The sequence below is a fragment of the Lactuca virosa genome, chromosome 5 (assembly GCF_052849685.1).
Source record: "Lactuca virosa cultivar CGN04683 chromosome 5, Lactuca_virosa_CGN04683_v6, whole genome shotgun sequence".
Classification (NCBI taxonomy): domain Eukaryota; kingdom Viridiplantae; phylum Streptophyta; class Magnoliopsida; order Asterales; family Asteraceae; genus Lactuca; species Lactuca virosa.
In genome coordinates, this window is record NC_136430.1 from 413,816,171 (window position 1) to 413,831,221 (window position 15,051).

The window sequence follows — 15,051 nt, forward strand, 5'->3', positions numbered from 1 at the left end:
TTTCTTTTTTTCTTTTAATATATATAATTCATAAATTTCATAAACCACTTTGCATGTAGCAACCCACGTGAATGATCATATTTTGTTGGATTTTATATTCAAAATAGTAAGTGTAACTAAAATTACTAAAATGCTGGGGTCGGAGTCGGACAGCCAAAATTATCTATATAAGGCCAACGCTGTCGGCCATATTTTTCACACAAACTCATCAATTCTCTCTTGTAAACAATTAACTTTCAGGTTTTTATAATAATCGAAATATGGCTTTATCCGGAAAGTTAATTGGTTATGTAGAGATTAGTAAAAAGGGAGATGTCTTCCATGATCTCTTTACGCACAACCCCAACGAGATAGCTGTCATATCTCCTGACAAGATTCATGCCTGTGAACTGGTTGATGGTGATCGAGGGACTGTTGGATCTCTCGTCCATTGGCACTACAGTCATGGTAGTTTTTTTTCATCAAAAATATATATATCATATACGTCTTTGCATGTGGGTATGAAATATAGAGGGAAAGAAGAAAATTGATAAAGCAGTAATCGAAGCTGTGAATGAGGAAAACCATATGATCGTGTTCAATTTAGTTGGAGGAGATCTAGTGGATGATAAATTCAAGACCATGAAAGTCATACTGCATACTGAGAAAAAAGGTGATGCACAGGTGATTACTTTAACACTTGAGTTTGAGAAGCTTGACACAAGTGTACCCTATCCAACTTCTTTTATGGACTGGTTTTGCCATATGCTCAAGGATATAGATGCCCATGGCAAAACTGAGTAGCTCTGCAACTTCTAATAAATGGATCAAATTAAGAGGGATATGGATGGAAGTTCTGTGTGTTTTTCCGATTAATGTTCGAATAAACTACATCTTTGAAGGTGAATAAAAAGATAGACATGATCAAATGAGTACTTGTGTAATTTGTATACACAAAGTAATTTGAAGCAATGTAATACATTGTGATGAATAATTGAATATGTTTGTATCGTTATTATGGAGTTTTATACTAATAGCGTTTTCATAAAAAACAATTACCTATCTTTCGTGTTTTTAAATTTAAAAGATAAGCTATTTATCTTTTTGATAAACCTAAATTACCAATATACCCTCCCTTCTGGTTTTTCCTTCCCCATAAGGCTGCAACTAATTAATCGAACCGTCTTCCCCATCCCGTTCTTCCTCCGACGATCGGAATTCGAAGGTTCTAGATCTCTTTCTATTTCTCGTTCTTCCTTCAAATAACACAAAATAGATCTAGTTTTGGGGAAGTTTTCAAAGAAACCATCAAGACAAAGCACTATTGGGTGATAAATTTGTGATTGAAAACCTTCCATGAATCTCTGTTTATGTGAACTGCGAAATTTGATAATGCTGGTCCAGACTGAATAATTTTCTGCAAGTATATGTATAGCGTAAAATCTAGCATTTGTGTTCAAAGAAATCGTAAAACATCGCCTGAAAATCTGAAATGTTCTCCGATCTTCGATTTTTTCTGCTTCTTGGCAAAAACGAAAACCATATCACAAATGGGTTACTAGAAAAAGTTGTGTATCTCCTGAAAAGCCATCTAATCTTCGATTTTTCTGCTTCTTGAACAACTCTTCTGAATCGTTAACAGCAAGGACGAAGACACTGGATCTTTTGCTCAACGGACAAGATATGGAGAGTAGAATGAGAAGAGAGAAGACGGGGGATGGATGTGGGCCCAATTGCTTTAGATTCCTTTTGTAAATAATTTTTATGACTACGATCACTTTGTAAAAAACTCGATTATTATGTTCCCAAATGATTTTTTTGATGAAACTCTATACGTGGATCACAAAAACAAATTATTTCGCACGCGTGTATTTGCATATCAATCTTTTTTTCAAATGGAAATTTAAAAAAAAAAAAGAACCACGTTTTTTTAGCTTTTATTTAGGTTGAAGGAGAAACGCAATAATACAACACAATCAACCCTAAACGACATAGAAGAACAACAGAGAAAAGATTAGAAGACAAACCTGAATAAAAGAATCGGAAGGGCGCACAGAAAAGTGGAAGAAAAAATAGGGAAAAAACTTTGTACAGCAATTCGATATAGAAGAACAACACGTGGCAAAGATGAAGGGAACAAATGCAGAACAGCCAAACCGATCGGCTCAAATTGAAGACAGGAGCCGAAATTTTTAGCTGGCTTCCCATGTCACTTCATAAGCCTAATGACTAATAAGATTATTTTGTTTTTATTAAAAAGCAATTACATTAATTTTGTTTTCACCAAAGTTATTACATTTTCAATTAACCTTTTTTTTTTTTCAAAAAATACATTAATTAGGTAACATTTTCTATCACCTTACTTACGTCCTTTGAACCGATAACATCTTTCCGCTGGGGTAGCCCAATTGTTTGTTATCATTACATTTCATTTCAATAAAAACACTAAGTTTTGAATCTAATTTTAGAAAAAATCATAACTTAAAATTATTATACTTATTATTATTATTATTGTTTTAAAAAGCGATGTTATTATTATTATTATTAACAATATTCCGGATACTATAAAGATCCATATAAATTAAAAGAAATTTACAAAAACGGTTTTTATCATACAATGTATATGTAGTATAGTAGTGGTCTGTATAGATGTCATGTGGTCTACTTAAATAAGGTTTGATTGTTGGTTACTTTCAATAAGTTGGCCCGGATAATAAATTGCTTGAATGTTTCGACGGAACTGGGCCATATAAATAATGTTGATAACTTTTGATTCTTGGTTACAAACAAAGAGTGGGCCGAATAATGGATTGCCCGGAAATTTGGACCCAGCTAGACCATGTCGATTCAAGTCATTCAACTCAAGCACGTTGAAGTTTGAACTAGAGATGCCAATTTATGAGGAACATAGTGATGGCGATAACGATTTTTTACATTGAAAAAAAAATATAATAATAATAATAATAATAATAATAATAATAATATACAACTTAATTATGGGGTAATACAGTATAACTTGCAAAGGAACCCGGCAGGCCGGTCCTGAGGATTCAAATGTCCGGGACGAGCCAGAAAAAAGACCCTTAGGACCTAACGTGTAACAAATTAAATTATATAAATTAAAGTTTTTTTTAAAACAACGATAATCTTTATAACAACAAATTTTTCAGAAACAATTTTTAAAGTCTAATGACCAAAAAAGAAATGAAGTGAAAGTATGTTACTATTTGTTGCATCACCGGATGCTGTAATTCCAGCTGTCAATACTTTCCAGCAGACACGCTATAACCATACTTTTCCCACAAAGTCCGTATAACTACATCAAAAAAACAGGGAATAATAGAGACATGATGATGATGATGATTGATGGACCTCTTGACATCAAAGATCGGGATCAGAAGACACCCAACAGAACAATGCACCATCATGGGTAAGAGCCATGCTATATATGCATCATCTCTGCAGCAATTGAAACCACATGAAGCTGTTCTGACCGGTGAAACATTAAAGGAGTGCAAGACATGGAGGAAAATAAAACCTAGAAAATAATACTCCCTGCAACAATTTTCATTCTTTTTTTTTCAATTTTCTAACAAGGTACCTCTCAATCGACTCCTAAAACAACAATGTGATACTTGGCTGCTGACACGAGAATGAAAACTTTTCCTTTTAAATACTCAACTAGCCTCGTGGTGTAATTTGAGCCTGAGTTTGAAGTTTAATTACCAAGTTAACCTTCTTTATTGCAGCCCCAAGTGAAAACATCACCTGAATCAAAAACAACAACAGTATGTTTGTTTGCTATAGCAATAGCAACTATCTTTGACCTTAATGGGCTAACCCTTCTTAGGGCCGCTTGACTATCAACAAAAGTATAACCAAGTTGACCCTCTGCAAAAAATCACCATGAAACATAATCAATATAACATATAACTGATCACTCCGTTTGTATTCCTTTAGGGTAAATAAGTAATTACATCGGTTAGAACCCTCTGTGACAACAACTGTACGATGTTTAGCTTAGCAGCTGCTATTGCCTTAACTCACTTCATGAAATCACCAAAGGCATCTGCTAAGGATGAATTCACCACAGAAATTATAATTTCAGATTTCTGATAAAGTGATAATCATAATCTGATAAGTGATAAACTGATACACATTAACATTACTAATTACTATTGATTATAGTGATTTCCGATTCAAGGCTGCCAATTGGAACAAAAACCCAATATCCGATTCAAGGCTACTAAACTGGAACAAAAAGAAAAATAGAAAATTTTTACAAGAATATCGCTGATTTCAGGCTTCAGAAGGCGTAACTGGAACTGGTTTTTCTAATTAGGTTATCTTTTCGACTGGATTTTGGAATATGACTTCTGGTGGTGGTGGTGGTGTGTGGTGGACTGGTCGAAGACGATGATGAATTGATGATTCTGTTAGTCGATTAGCAGAAAGTAGCATAAAAAAATTAGGGCCCTTGAAAGAAATGAGCCCTGTGCACATGCTCATATTGCCCCTGCCTATCACCGGCCCTGGAACCCCGGTCAACTTGTAAATTAATTATGTTGAGATTTTCTGCACACCTATATGTGAAATTAATTAACCAACATATATTTATGTACACCTATATGTGAAATTAATTAACCAACATATATTTATTATTGTGCACGTTCATAATTTCTGGACAACCAAATGCCACGTAGGGTACAGGGGTTGCATCACGTGGTACAACATCTTCAAATCGAAAGACTTCATTTTCTTCGTATCATATCCATTGGGATTTCCATTTCCCAACAGATGACCTCTCACAAAGCACTTGTTACAGTGGCGGAGCCAGGAATTTTGATACGAGGAGCAAACACCGTCAATATTCAAAACATGATACAATCCCGTTAGTTGGGGGTACAATAACTTAGATCAAGTTTACAAATAATTTATTATATATATATATATATATATATATATAACAATTTGGGGATGTTGTAGTACCCCCAACGCCCCATATAGCTCCGCCACTAGCACCGTACCCACAACATGATGGCACAATTAATTCCTCGCTTCGTCCCAAATGACGGAACTTTCGGCATCACCGGATCCCTGAGGGATGGGTCGGACCCCTCTTGACTCCCTAAACCAAAATTACCCATATGTATATTGTCATGGGCCGATAGACAACCAAAATTCAATAGATATGACCAATAGCCGAGATTTTGAGCCAGGTATTTCAGCCCAAAAAAGGCAACGTGTTAAGAATAAAAAATCCCCAAGTCAAAGGTTGAACAACAGCTCTATCCCCATGCCACACCGGCGTTGGGCTCAAGTTGGGTTTCAGAGTGACAGAGGTCATCCAATTGTGGGTCGGGTGCTTTGCGGTGATGGAGTTAAAGAGAAAATTCATCAAATAACCAAAATTGGGGGGGGGGGGGGTGTTAACAATTTAACCATGAAAATGTGAGTTTTGGAAAATGACCACGAATTCCGCAGAAGGGGGTCTGCGGATCCCTTTAACCCTCTGCGGAAAGAGGAATAGTCACGAGGAAATGACGTGACATGACTGAAAGACAAAAAATATGGTGGGTATCATGGTTCCGCAGAGGTGGCTCTATGGATCCATTTAACCCTCTGCGGATCGCTATTATTCACCGAGGATCGTTCGAATAAGGGGTAAAATCGTAAAATTGCCAAAACAAACCCATTCCTAATACCCTAACCGCGGAAGTTTGCAGCAGATAGAGGAAGGAGGTGAATCGAACACGCTGAATTGATCGTTCCGATGGTGCGGCGATCGCGGATCGTGGAACAACTACACTCGGATGTGTTATCTGATGGCTATGGAACACATGTAAGTTTTTTTTCCTCCTTTTGAAATTGTATGAAACCGTAATGGCCAATAGAAGTGTGGTATCTGATTTAAAAATGTGTTATTGAATTAATTATATGTTTGTTAGGGTGTATGATAGTTTAATTGATTAGTAAATCCTGATTTTTTGCCCGATTTTTGCCATAAAAGTCTTTTTTCCTCCGAAGAACAGATCCGCAGAGGAGCCTTCTACGGATCGACGTTCATCTCTACAGAATTCTTAGAATTTTTTTTTAATTTATATGCAAAATTCGGTATTATTAATTTTTTTCGATTTTGAGTTACATACTCCATTAAAATGCGAAATAGTTATAAAATTTATAAGCAAATATGTGTTATCATTAGGAAGAAGGTCATTTCAGTCTTATTTTTAAAATTTTGCCATATATGTGTTATCTTTTGCAGCATAGTGTGTGTGGATGGCTTGCAAAATTAACTTTTAAAGGGGAGGTGGGGACTGTGTTGAGAAAGTTCATTCCAAAACTAAATAGTAGGCGACTTGAATTATTCCGAGAGACACCGTTTGGTATCTTCATTGGTATGCTCACCCCGAATGGTGACCCGATGCTCTGTCATTTGATGATGTTGCATGAGGTTCGTGATGTGCTGGTAGCTAGGGCTGGGAGGTTTTGGTTCGAGTTATAAGGTAGGGTGGTGCTGGAAAATGGTGAAACCAAATTTTGTTTGATTAGCGCTTTGAGATTTGGACCTTATGTTGATGTAATCAATACAAAACACAACAAAAAATCATCATTACAGAATCAATTGTTCCCAAATGTGAGAGATGAAGATTTACGGCTGAAATATATAGAAGACTACATAAAAGGGTGAGCATTCTTGACTTGTAGCGATGATGATGCAGTAATGCTTATGAATAATTTGTTTTTGTTGAAAGGTCTCATAGGACGTGATACAAATACGTGCATTTCGTCGGTAGTGTATTAGCTCGACGATAATCTGTATAATTGGAACAGGTAGTAAATTTACTATTTATTTATAACTATAAGATGATTTATATTAATTATAATGAGTACGACAGGTTTGCATGGGGTACGTTTTTATGGAGGTATAGTGAAACACAATTACGACTCTGGCTTGGGAAAATCTATAGATGTTTACAAGATCAAGCCAATGTGGGGTCCGTCAGGCGCGGAACACGAACAAAGTAAGAAGGGGGGCCGAATCCTATAGTGTGTCTACACACACACACACATACACACACACACACACACACATATATATAGTCCGGTTCCGGTGAGGACTCGTGAGAACACCTTAAAAAAATTGAAAAAAAATCTAAAAAATACAAATCATAAAATCGTGCATACTACTATATCCGGGAGAAAAAAAATGTGCATCATTAAAATTGAATAATGGATCATAAAAATGATCCATGCTTCAATTTTAATGATCCATTTTTTTCCAATTTTTTTTCTCTCCGATGTAGTACTATGCTCGATTTTATGAGTTGTATTTTTTTAGATTTTTTTTCAATTTTTTTAAGGTGTCCTCACCGGTCCTCACCCGATCATGTTTATATATATATATATATATATATATATATATATATATATATATATATATATATATATATATATATATATATATATATATAGGACAGTTCAAATAAAAACAGTAAATAGTATGAGAACGTAAATTCACTTTTTTATGTTATTATTCTGCAATGAATTTTGTATCGACAACTTTATGTCATTATTCAGCAAAGAATAAATGAATAGTCAAATGTTAAAATTAAAATTAGAATTACTACAAAAATGCACATATATAAGTTTATAATAGAATAATAACATTGTAATGAATATATGACTAATCGAAAGTTAATATTTATATTAGAATTACTTCAACAATACACATATACAAAATTCATTACAGAATAATAACATAAATATAGTGTTTTTACGTTCTCACACTATTTACTATTTTTATTTGAACTTACTTCTCTCTCTCTCTCTCTCTATATATATATATATATATATATATATATATATATATATATATATATATATATATATATATATATATATGATAACGTTCAATAAAAAAATATTTCAAAAAACAACAATGCTCACAAGAATAATTAAAAAGGAATTATCTCGCATAAGATATGTGCCAAAATGACAATTAAATCAATCAATATAATAAAAGTTTATCAACAACTATACAATCAAGTTTTGACAATTTAGCCAAAGACCTCCGTATAAATATATTTAAGAAAACAAACTAAATCAATTGATTTGAGTTGTACTATGCATTCTATGAGCGTGGGTAATGTTTACCATTAACTACAAAAACCATTATAAAGAAAAATAATAAATGTAAGACATAGACATGTCATGAAAAAGGTACTAAAGTTCACAGTAACTCTTAACTCTGACATTACGTAATCATGAAACAAAGCTATTGACAAAAGAAATATATATACGTTTTAAGCCTCAAAAGCAAAAGGAAGATAACCACAAACGGAGAAGAAGAATGTGTACCTGTAGGCGGTGGGTGGGTGAGGCAAAGCGACAATAAGGGTGAAATAGGGCAAAAACGCTACTCTCCGTTGTTGGCGACGCTTCTCTCATACCTTGTATCTCAGTTTTCTTTTTAACTTTTTGAAGATATTTTTTCTCTTTGAACTTTCAGGATCTTTTTTTTTTCTCCAACTTCTCTCCTCCTATTTTTCTTCCTATTTATCTCTTTAGTTGTAATTGATCTTTAAATCACAAGATCGTTCTTTACAACTTTATTGTCACATTTATGACGGAAAATACATATTTAGTCTTATATTAATAATTTTAAATTTAAATTTTGTTCTACATAGAACTGTTATAACAGATAGGGCTGTTAATCGGGTCAACCCGTTCGGGTTTCGGGTTAAACGGGTCGGGTTTTTTATAAAAATAATTTCACCCGGAACCCGACCCTATTAAGGTACGAGTTATCCGGGTTCGGGTTTTGGGTTTATAGGGTCGAGTTAGTCGAGTTACAATGTAAGATAGAAATATTGTGTCATATTTATGATAAGGTTTATTTTCAGAAGCTTAAGTTAGGAAGTGTTAAATCCAATTGACTTTGAATGCATGTGGTTTATTTTTTCTTGTTTGTACTATACAAGTAAAAAGCATTATGCATTTGATTTGAGGTCATGTATTTTTTATTTTAGGCCACGTAAACTACTATTGCATATTATTTTACCATGCTGCATATTAATTTCCAATTGTGCAAAGCAATATTTAGTTCTACAATTCTATTACATCTTATTTTCCTCTTATTTAGGCCACATAATGTACAAAAATAAAAGACGTGAGGTGGAATGAAATACATAAATATTGTAGTATACCTTTATTCGGGTTAATCGGGTTAACCCGAAACCCGACTTTTATAAAAAAAAAATCAACCCTAAACCCGACCCTAATTATAGTTCGGGTTTGTCGGGTTAACCCGAATAACCCGATTAAGAATTTTGACCCTATTAAACCCGACCCGAAATGTTTTATTCGGGTTAGGGTCGGGTCGGGTTAATCGGGTTCGGGTTTTTTTGACACCCCTAATAACAGATGCATTATCTTCTCTTTTAACATTTTCTAAACCTTTTCCAAATCATTAGGGGCCAGTAGTAGTATTTACCTTAAACTAATAATCCGATTTAGAATTTTTTTGATATTAGAAGGCAAAAAAACAAGGGGGGCATGGCCCCTCCTAGCCCCTAAAGGGATCCGCCCCTGGGTTCCGTGAAGACATTGAAGTATACGGTGACCGGTTTTCACCTTCCGTTTGAGGTTAGTTTTAGGTACAATTAATATTACACATTTTAAAGTGTTTATAATCATCGACAAATCATAACATGTTAAAGTTATACTAGGTATGGATTTTAGAGACATTTCCAGAAGCTTTGAGGTATGCGCATTACACCGCAAATGAATTTCTAAGAATGAGGGCACGGAGAATAAAAACACAATTAACTGTCGAGCAATGTTTACGTATATTAGACGTGTCACTCGTATAGTTATACATTCCTTATTACGCAGACGATGAAGAACTTTTACAAGTTGTTAAATATCATTACATGATGGAGCGTGATGGAAGTGAGTTCGAATATGAGGACGTTTGGAATGTGGTTAAAAAAACCCAGTATTTCATGTAGACGGTAATGTTTATGTGTAATGTTTATGTAATGTTTGCTACTGCTTTATCTTATTATTTGTAATGTTTGTGTTTTCTGTTTCCATGTATTTATAGTGTTTGTAGTTTCCGTTCCATGGAATAAAGTAAAAAACAACTCAACTTATTTCGTAAATAACGTAATAAAAACCAAATACCTAAAAATAACCTGATACAAAGCAGTACATATAAATAACCTGATAATAACCAAATACTTCTAAATAACCTAATAAAAACCAAGTACATAAAAATAACCTACTACAAAACGCAATACAAATTAAAAATACGGGAGATCTTTTATAAGATTCCAACGGGCTTCATACTCGAATTCCGACTCGTCGCTAATGGATTTGTATTCCTCTTTCACCGCCTCCAAGATCACTTCCTCATCTTCATTCACCCGTGTGTCATCAATTTTGTTATAAAGATCGTTGAATAACAAGATTTTTGTTTTTACTTCATACCATTTTGTTGTGATATCAACGATGTTACGATAGTTTTCTGCGGCGGTTTGAGGGTCAGCGTTGAAGGTTAAACTGGTCCAAAACCTTGGATCATTCACACTAATGTTCTCGTACACATTAATATATGCACGAGTTAGACGTTGGTTCTCCTCAGCACTCCATGGTCTGGAACCCATTGTGAGTGAAAATATGAGGGGTAATTTTTTAGAAAAAATGAATTGAAGAAAGGGTACAGAGTAGATGAAATGATACACATTCTAAAGTGATTTTATAGTAAAATGTTCTCATACACATTAATATATGCACGAGTTAGACGTAGGTTCTCCTCAGCGCTCCATGGTCTGGAACCCATTGTGAGTGAAAATACGAGGGGTATTTTTTTAGAAAAATGAATTGAAGAAAGGGTACAGAGTAGATGAAATGATACACATTCTAAAGTGATTTTATAGTAAAATCCTTACTGATGAAACCATAATTTTAATATAATAAAATATTACTACTACGGTACTAACACTATTTGATACAGAGTAGATGAAACAGTACTGAGGAATTAACACTACTTTGATGTTGAGTTGATGAAATAGTAATGCAAAAGTTTGTTGGGATACTAAATTTTTTTGTCTTATACAAACTTCATAATAAACAGATTTTAAAATAAACTTCATTTATTCAAATTGAACCACGGAAAGTATGCTCTGTCTTCGTATTTCATCCATTGGTTTTGTGAGTCTTGCATCCCTTGGTTTTCTGTTGCGTGCGTGCCTAGGTTTTCTGTCTCGTGTGTCCCTTGGATTTCTGCCTCGTGCTTCCATTGGTTTTAGTTCGCTTGCGTCCCTTCGTCTTTTGTCGCTTTTGTCCCACTTCCTGAAGCCCCACTACGTGTTCTACTTTTATTTTGCTTCTTTGGGACAATTTCCTTACATGTCCTTGCATTATGTGTTGTACTATGACATCTACTACATCTTCTTATTTTCGGTTCCTCACCTTGTGAGGGGATACGGTTGGTGTTTTTCGGTCTACCCGCTTGACTTATTTCCATTACAGGAGGGTTAAAAACCATAAGGTCAGTAGGAACCTCCCAATCACCACGTTATGGTAGGGGGTAGACGGCCTCCTCGTACGTTCTTCGATACGTTTCAATTTTATAAGCATCTATAGCCATATGCCCACAGTTTTCATTTTTCAAGTGCGTTAAAACCATTAACAAGGCAAACCGGTTAGTTGCCAATAACTACAAGAACAAGTCTTTTGCCTCAAATCAACTATGCCACTATTTTTGAAGTCATGGACTTGATATGTTGCATTGTGAACACCAGATAACGACCATCCTGTTATCTCGTCGTTATTTATTTTAACCATAGCTTCGGCCCACTTCGTAAGTATTGTTGTAGTTTTTTCTGTTAAAACAATGATATATCATTATATATGACATTTATCGTATAATTTGACAAAAATTTAGTCATACCTGCAGCCACCCGACGTTGGTAAAACCATTTCTGCATAAGCGCGCGGAAGAACTCAAGAAGTGGTAATATAGGCAACTTCCTTGCATGTTTTGATACAACATTCATGGACTCTGCACCGTTTGAGGTCAAGTAATTGTACCTCATGGTAGGGAAATACGATCTAGTCCATTTATCACGTGGAATTTGACTAAGGTACGCCACTACATCTGGTCTAAGAGTACAAAGTCTCCCCCAATACTCTTCAAACTCAGTGGTCTTGTAAGCTCTTACAAGCTTCTAAAACAAAATTGTTGTTTTTATTTTTTCCAAAGGTGTGCACTATGTTTCCTATTAGATGAAAACCACACAAGTTATGTTTATCATTTGGAAAAACATTTTGAATACTTATGGAAATTGATGCAGCCCTATCTGTTACCAATGTCAGACCTTCCAAATCACCAATGCATTCATGTAGTTTTTCAAGAAACCATGTCCAAGAATCCGTAGTTTCTTTTGGGAAAATTCCATACCCAATAGGCAATATCTAATTATTGTCATCCATGGCTACTGCATGCAATATGGTGCCTTTGTACTTTCCCTTCAGATGAGCACCATCCATAATAATAACTTTTCTACAAAACCCTCTGAAAGCACGTATTTGCAACAATTTTGTAAAAAGCATGAGTATATTAACAATTTATTTTGTTTATAAACACTATATATTTACAAAGGTTTAAATTTAATTTATTTATTTACCGCGCAACCAATAGCGAATTAACAATACTCGAAGCGATCCTCCAAATCAGTTTGTATGTACGCCACAGTCCCAGGATTATGTTTCTTCAAGTTGTGAAAATAAACTGGAAGTTTGGAGAAACTTTCTTCGAGGTCCCCGTCACAATCTCATAGCAAATTCTCTATCATGCCACGCTTGTGAATAATTCAAATTAATTTCCAGCAACACATTCATATCTCTAACTATATCTTTAGGCCTCTAAACTCTCAAACTACCTTGAACCATAATGTCATGTATTATGGTTCCCACAACTTCACTAGTTGCTTGCCTATGATTTGGGTGTATAAGTAATGAAGAACATGTGTGCTCTTCATTAAACGTCTTAATTTCAAACAGTTTAGTTCCTTTAATGAAAGCAGCGTATAAACACCAATGACAGTTTTCTTGCAAACAAACAACCTCGTACCGAGATTTGATTGATTTTTGAACCTTAATCTAAACTTTTCGTTAACCGCTTTGAATTTAACAAATATTTTATCATTCAGACCTAAACTGTGAAATGGTCCAAGTTCAAGAATAGGTTCTGGACAATCAGGAATAGGAGGAATACAATACCAGGGATTAAAAGCAATTTTCCATTGCGTGTACTCATCTTCCGACCAGCCTTCATTTGATTTTTCACCATATAACTGATCATCAAAATCAGGTACTTCTCCAAACTCAAATGAATTTTGTTGTTCTAATTCTGTCATGCGCAAATTTGGTTCATTATCATTATTTGATAAAAAAGTTATCATTATCTGATACAAACTTATCAGCAACTAAAGCTTTCTTTTCATAACCCACTCCCACGTCATTTCCTCATCCCTTGGACCGGTTTCCACCATATTTTCTTTCTCCACGACCTCTATTACTTTTTGCTACAATAAACTGGTTGTTCACCACTGGCTGTTCTTCAACTTCTTCAGCTACCACCGATAAATACAATTGCATTGCCTGCTTTGTTTCAGACATTACATGTCTCAGGTGAACTGCATCTGATTCATCTTTAAGCTCCATGACATACCCACACTCCGGGTGTTTAAAAGACAAAGATATTGTGACTATTGAACACACCAGCCTTATTTCTAACCATTTGTAATAACATCTGATGGTCAAGGTTAGGACGAAGATTTAAACCATAGTTTTTCACATTATTTCTAACGTAAACCTCATTTCCATTAACTGAATGCCATAACCCTCCCATACACAGAATAATAAAACTCATTTTTACAAAACACTCTCCACAAAGACAACGAAAACACGACTTCTAGTGATTAAACCATTAATAAAAAAAATCGTTTCTGGTCACTAATAGTCATAAAAAATGATAATAACTTGAAAAAACATATAAAAACGTCAATTAATGCTTAAACACGACTACAACTACCATTTCTGCAGAGAAATCAACAATTCTGCAGTGGTGTTGCAGGGATCCGTAGAGACGGCTCTGCGGATCTGCCGGAGAGGAGCGACTACCATTTCCTCAGAGAATTTAAACTTCCATAGAGGAGCAAGGAATTCCGCAGAGCAACCTCTGCGGAACCATGATACCTACCAATTTTTTTGTCTTTTAGTCGTGCCACGTCAGTTCCTCCTTACCATTCCTCTTTCTGCATAGGGTTAAAAGGATCCGCAGAGCCCCCTCTGCGGATCTCGTGGTCATTCTCCAAAACTCACATTTCATGGTTAAATTCTTAACCCCCCCCCCCCCCCCCCCTCAAATTTGGTTATTTAATAAATTTTCTCGGAGTTAAATATGGTCTTCAATGAATGTGCTCTCTCTTAATACTAGGGGCATGGGGATCGACCACAAGCTCGAGTGGCTCAGGCGGCTTTGTAGGGATCACAAGTTATCTTTTTGCAGTATACAGGAAACACAACTCTCCTCTTTTTCAATTGCATATCTTCAAATGGGAAGGGGTCATCATGACTTCGAGTACAACTTTGTCAAGGTTAATGGGAGGTCTGAAGGTCTTATCTCTATGTGGGATAAGTTAATTTTTTATAAAATTGTGTCAATTAAAGGCATACACTTCTTAGCAATTGTGGGGTACTGGAATGGTCTAGCCGGTGAAACCATTTTCGGGAATATTTATGCTCCTCAAGCCCTCTCGAATAATAAACCTCTTTGGACAGATATTGTGAACTTCATTAATTTAATACCTGGTAACTGGGTGGTGTTTGGGGATTTTAATGCTGTCAGAACACAGGAGGATAAAATTAATTCGTTTTTTATGCCAATCAACGACTCTCGCTTTTAACAAATTTATCCACGATGCTGGATTGTGAGACCTTAATATGGGAGGATGGAGGTTCACATATTTTTATGATGATGGATGTAAACTCAACAAGCTT

At 35.1% G+C, this 15,051-nt stretch overlaps 1 protein-coding gene across 1 annotated transcript; it reads left to right on the forward strand.

Annotated features, from left to right (window-relative positions):
* Nucleotides 1-212: 212 nt before the first annotated feature.
* On the forward strand, nucleotides 213-994 carry LOC145116837 (kirola-like). Its single transcript, XM_079053154.1, has 2 exons — nucleotides 213-447; nucleotides 512-994. Exons 1-2 carry the CDS (start codon nucleotides 261-263, stop codon nucleotides 781-783), a joined length of 459 nt encoding a protein of 152 aa, XP_078909280.1. The 5' UTR covers nucleotides 213-260; the 3' UTR covers nucleotides 784-994.
* Nucleotides 995-15,051: the final 14,057 nt, after the last annotated feature.

What these genes read in the sequence shown, in the direction of transcription:
- LOC145116837 (XM_079053154.1), top strand. Translation starts at nt 261, where the DNA reads ATGGCTTTATCCGGAAAGTTAATTGGTTATGTAGAGATTAGTAAAAAG. An exon ending in CCATTGGCACTACAGTCATG is followed by an intron (nt 448 to 511) that starts GTAGTTTTTTTT and finishes TATGAAATATAG; the next exon opens with AGGGAAAGAAGAAAATTGAT.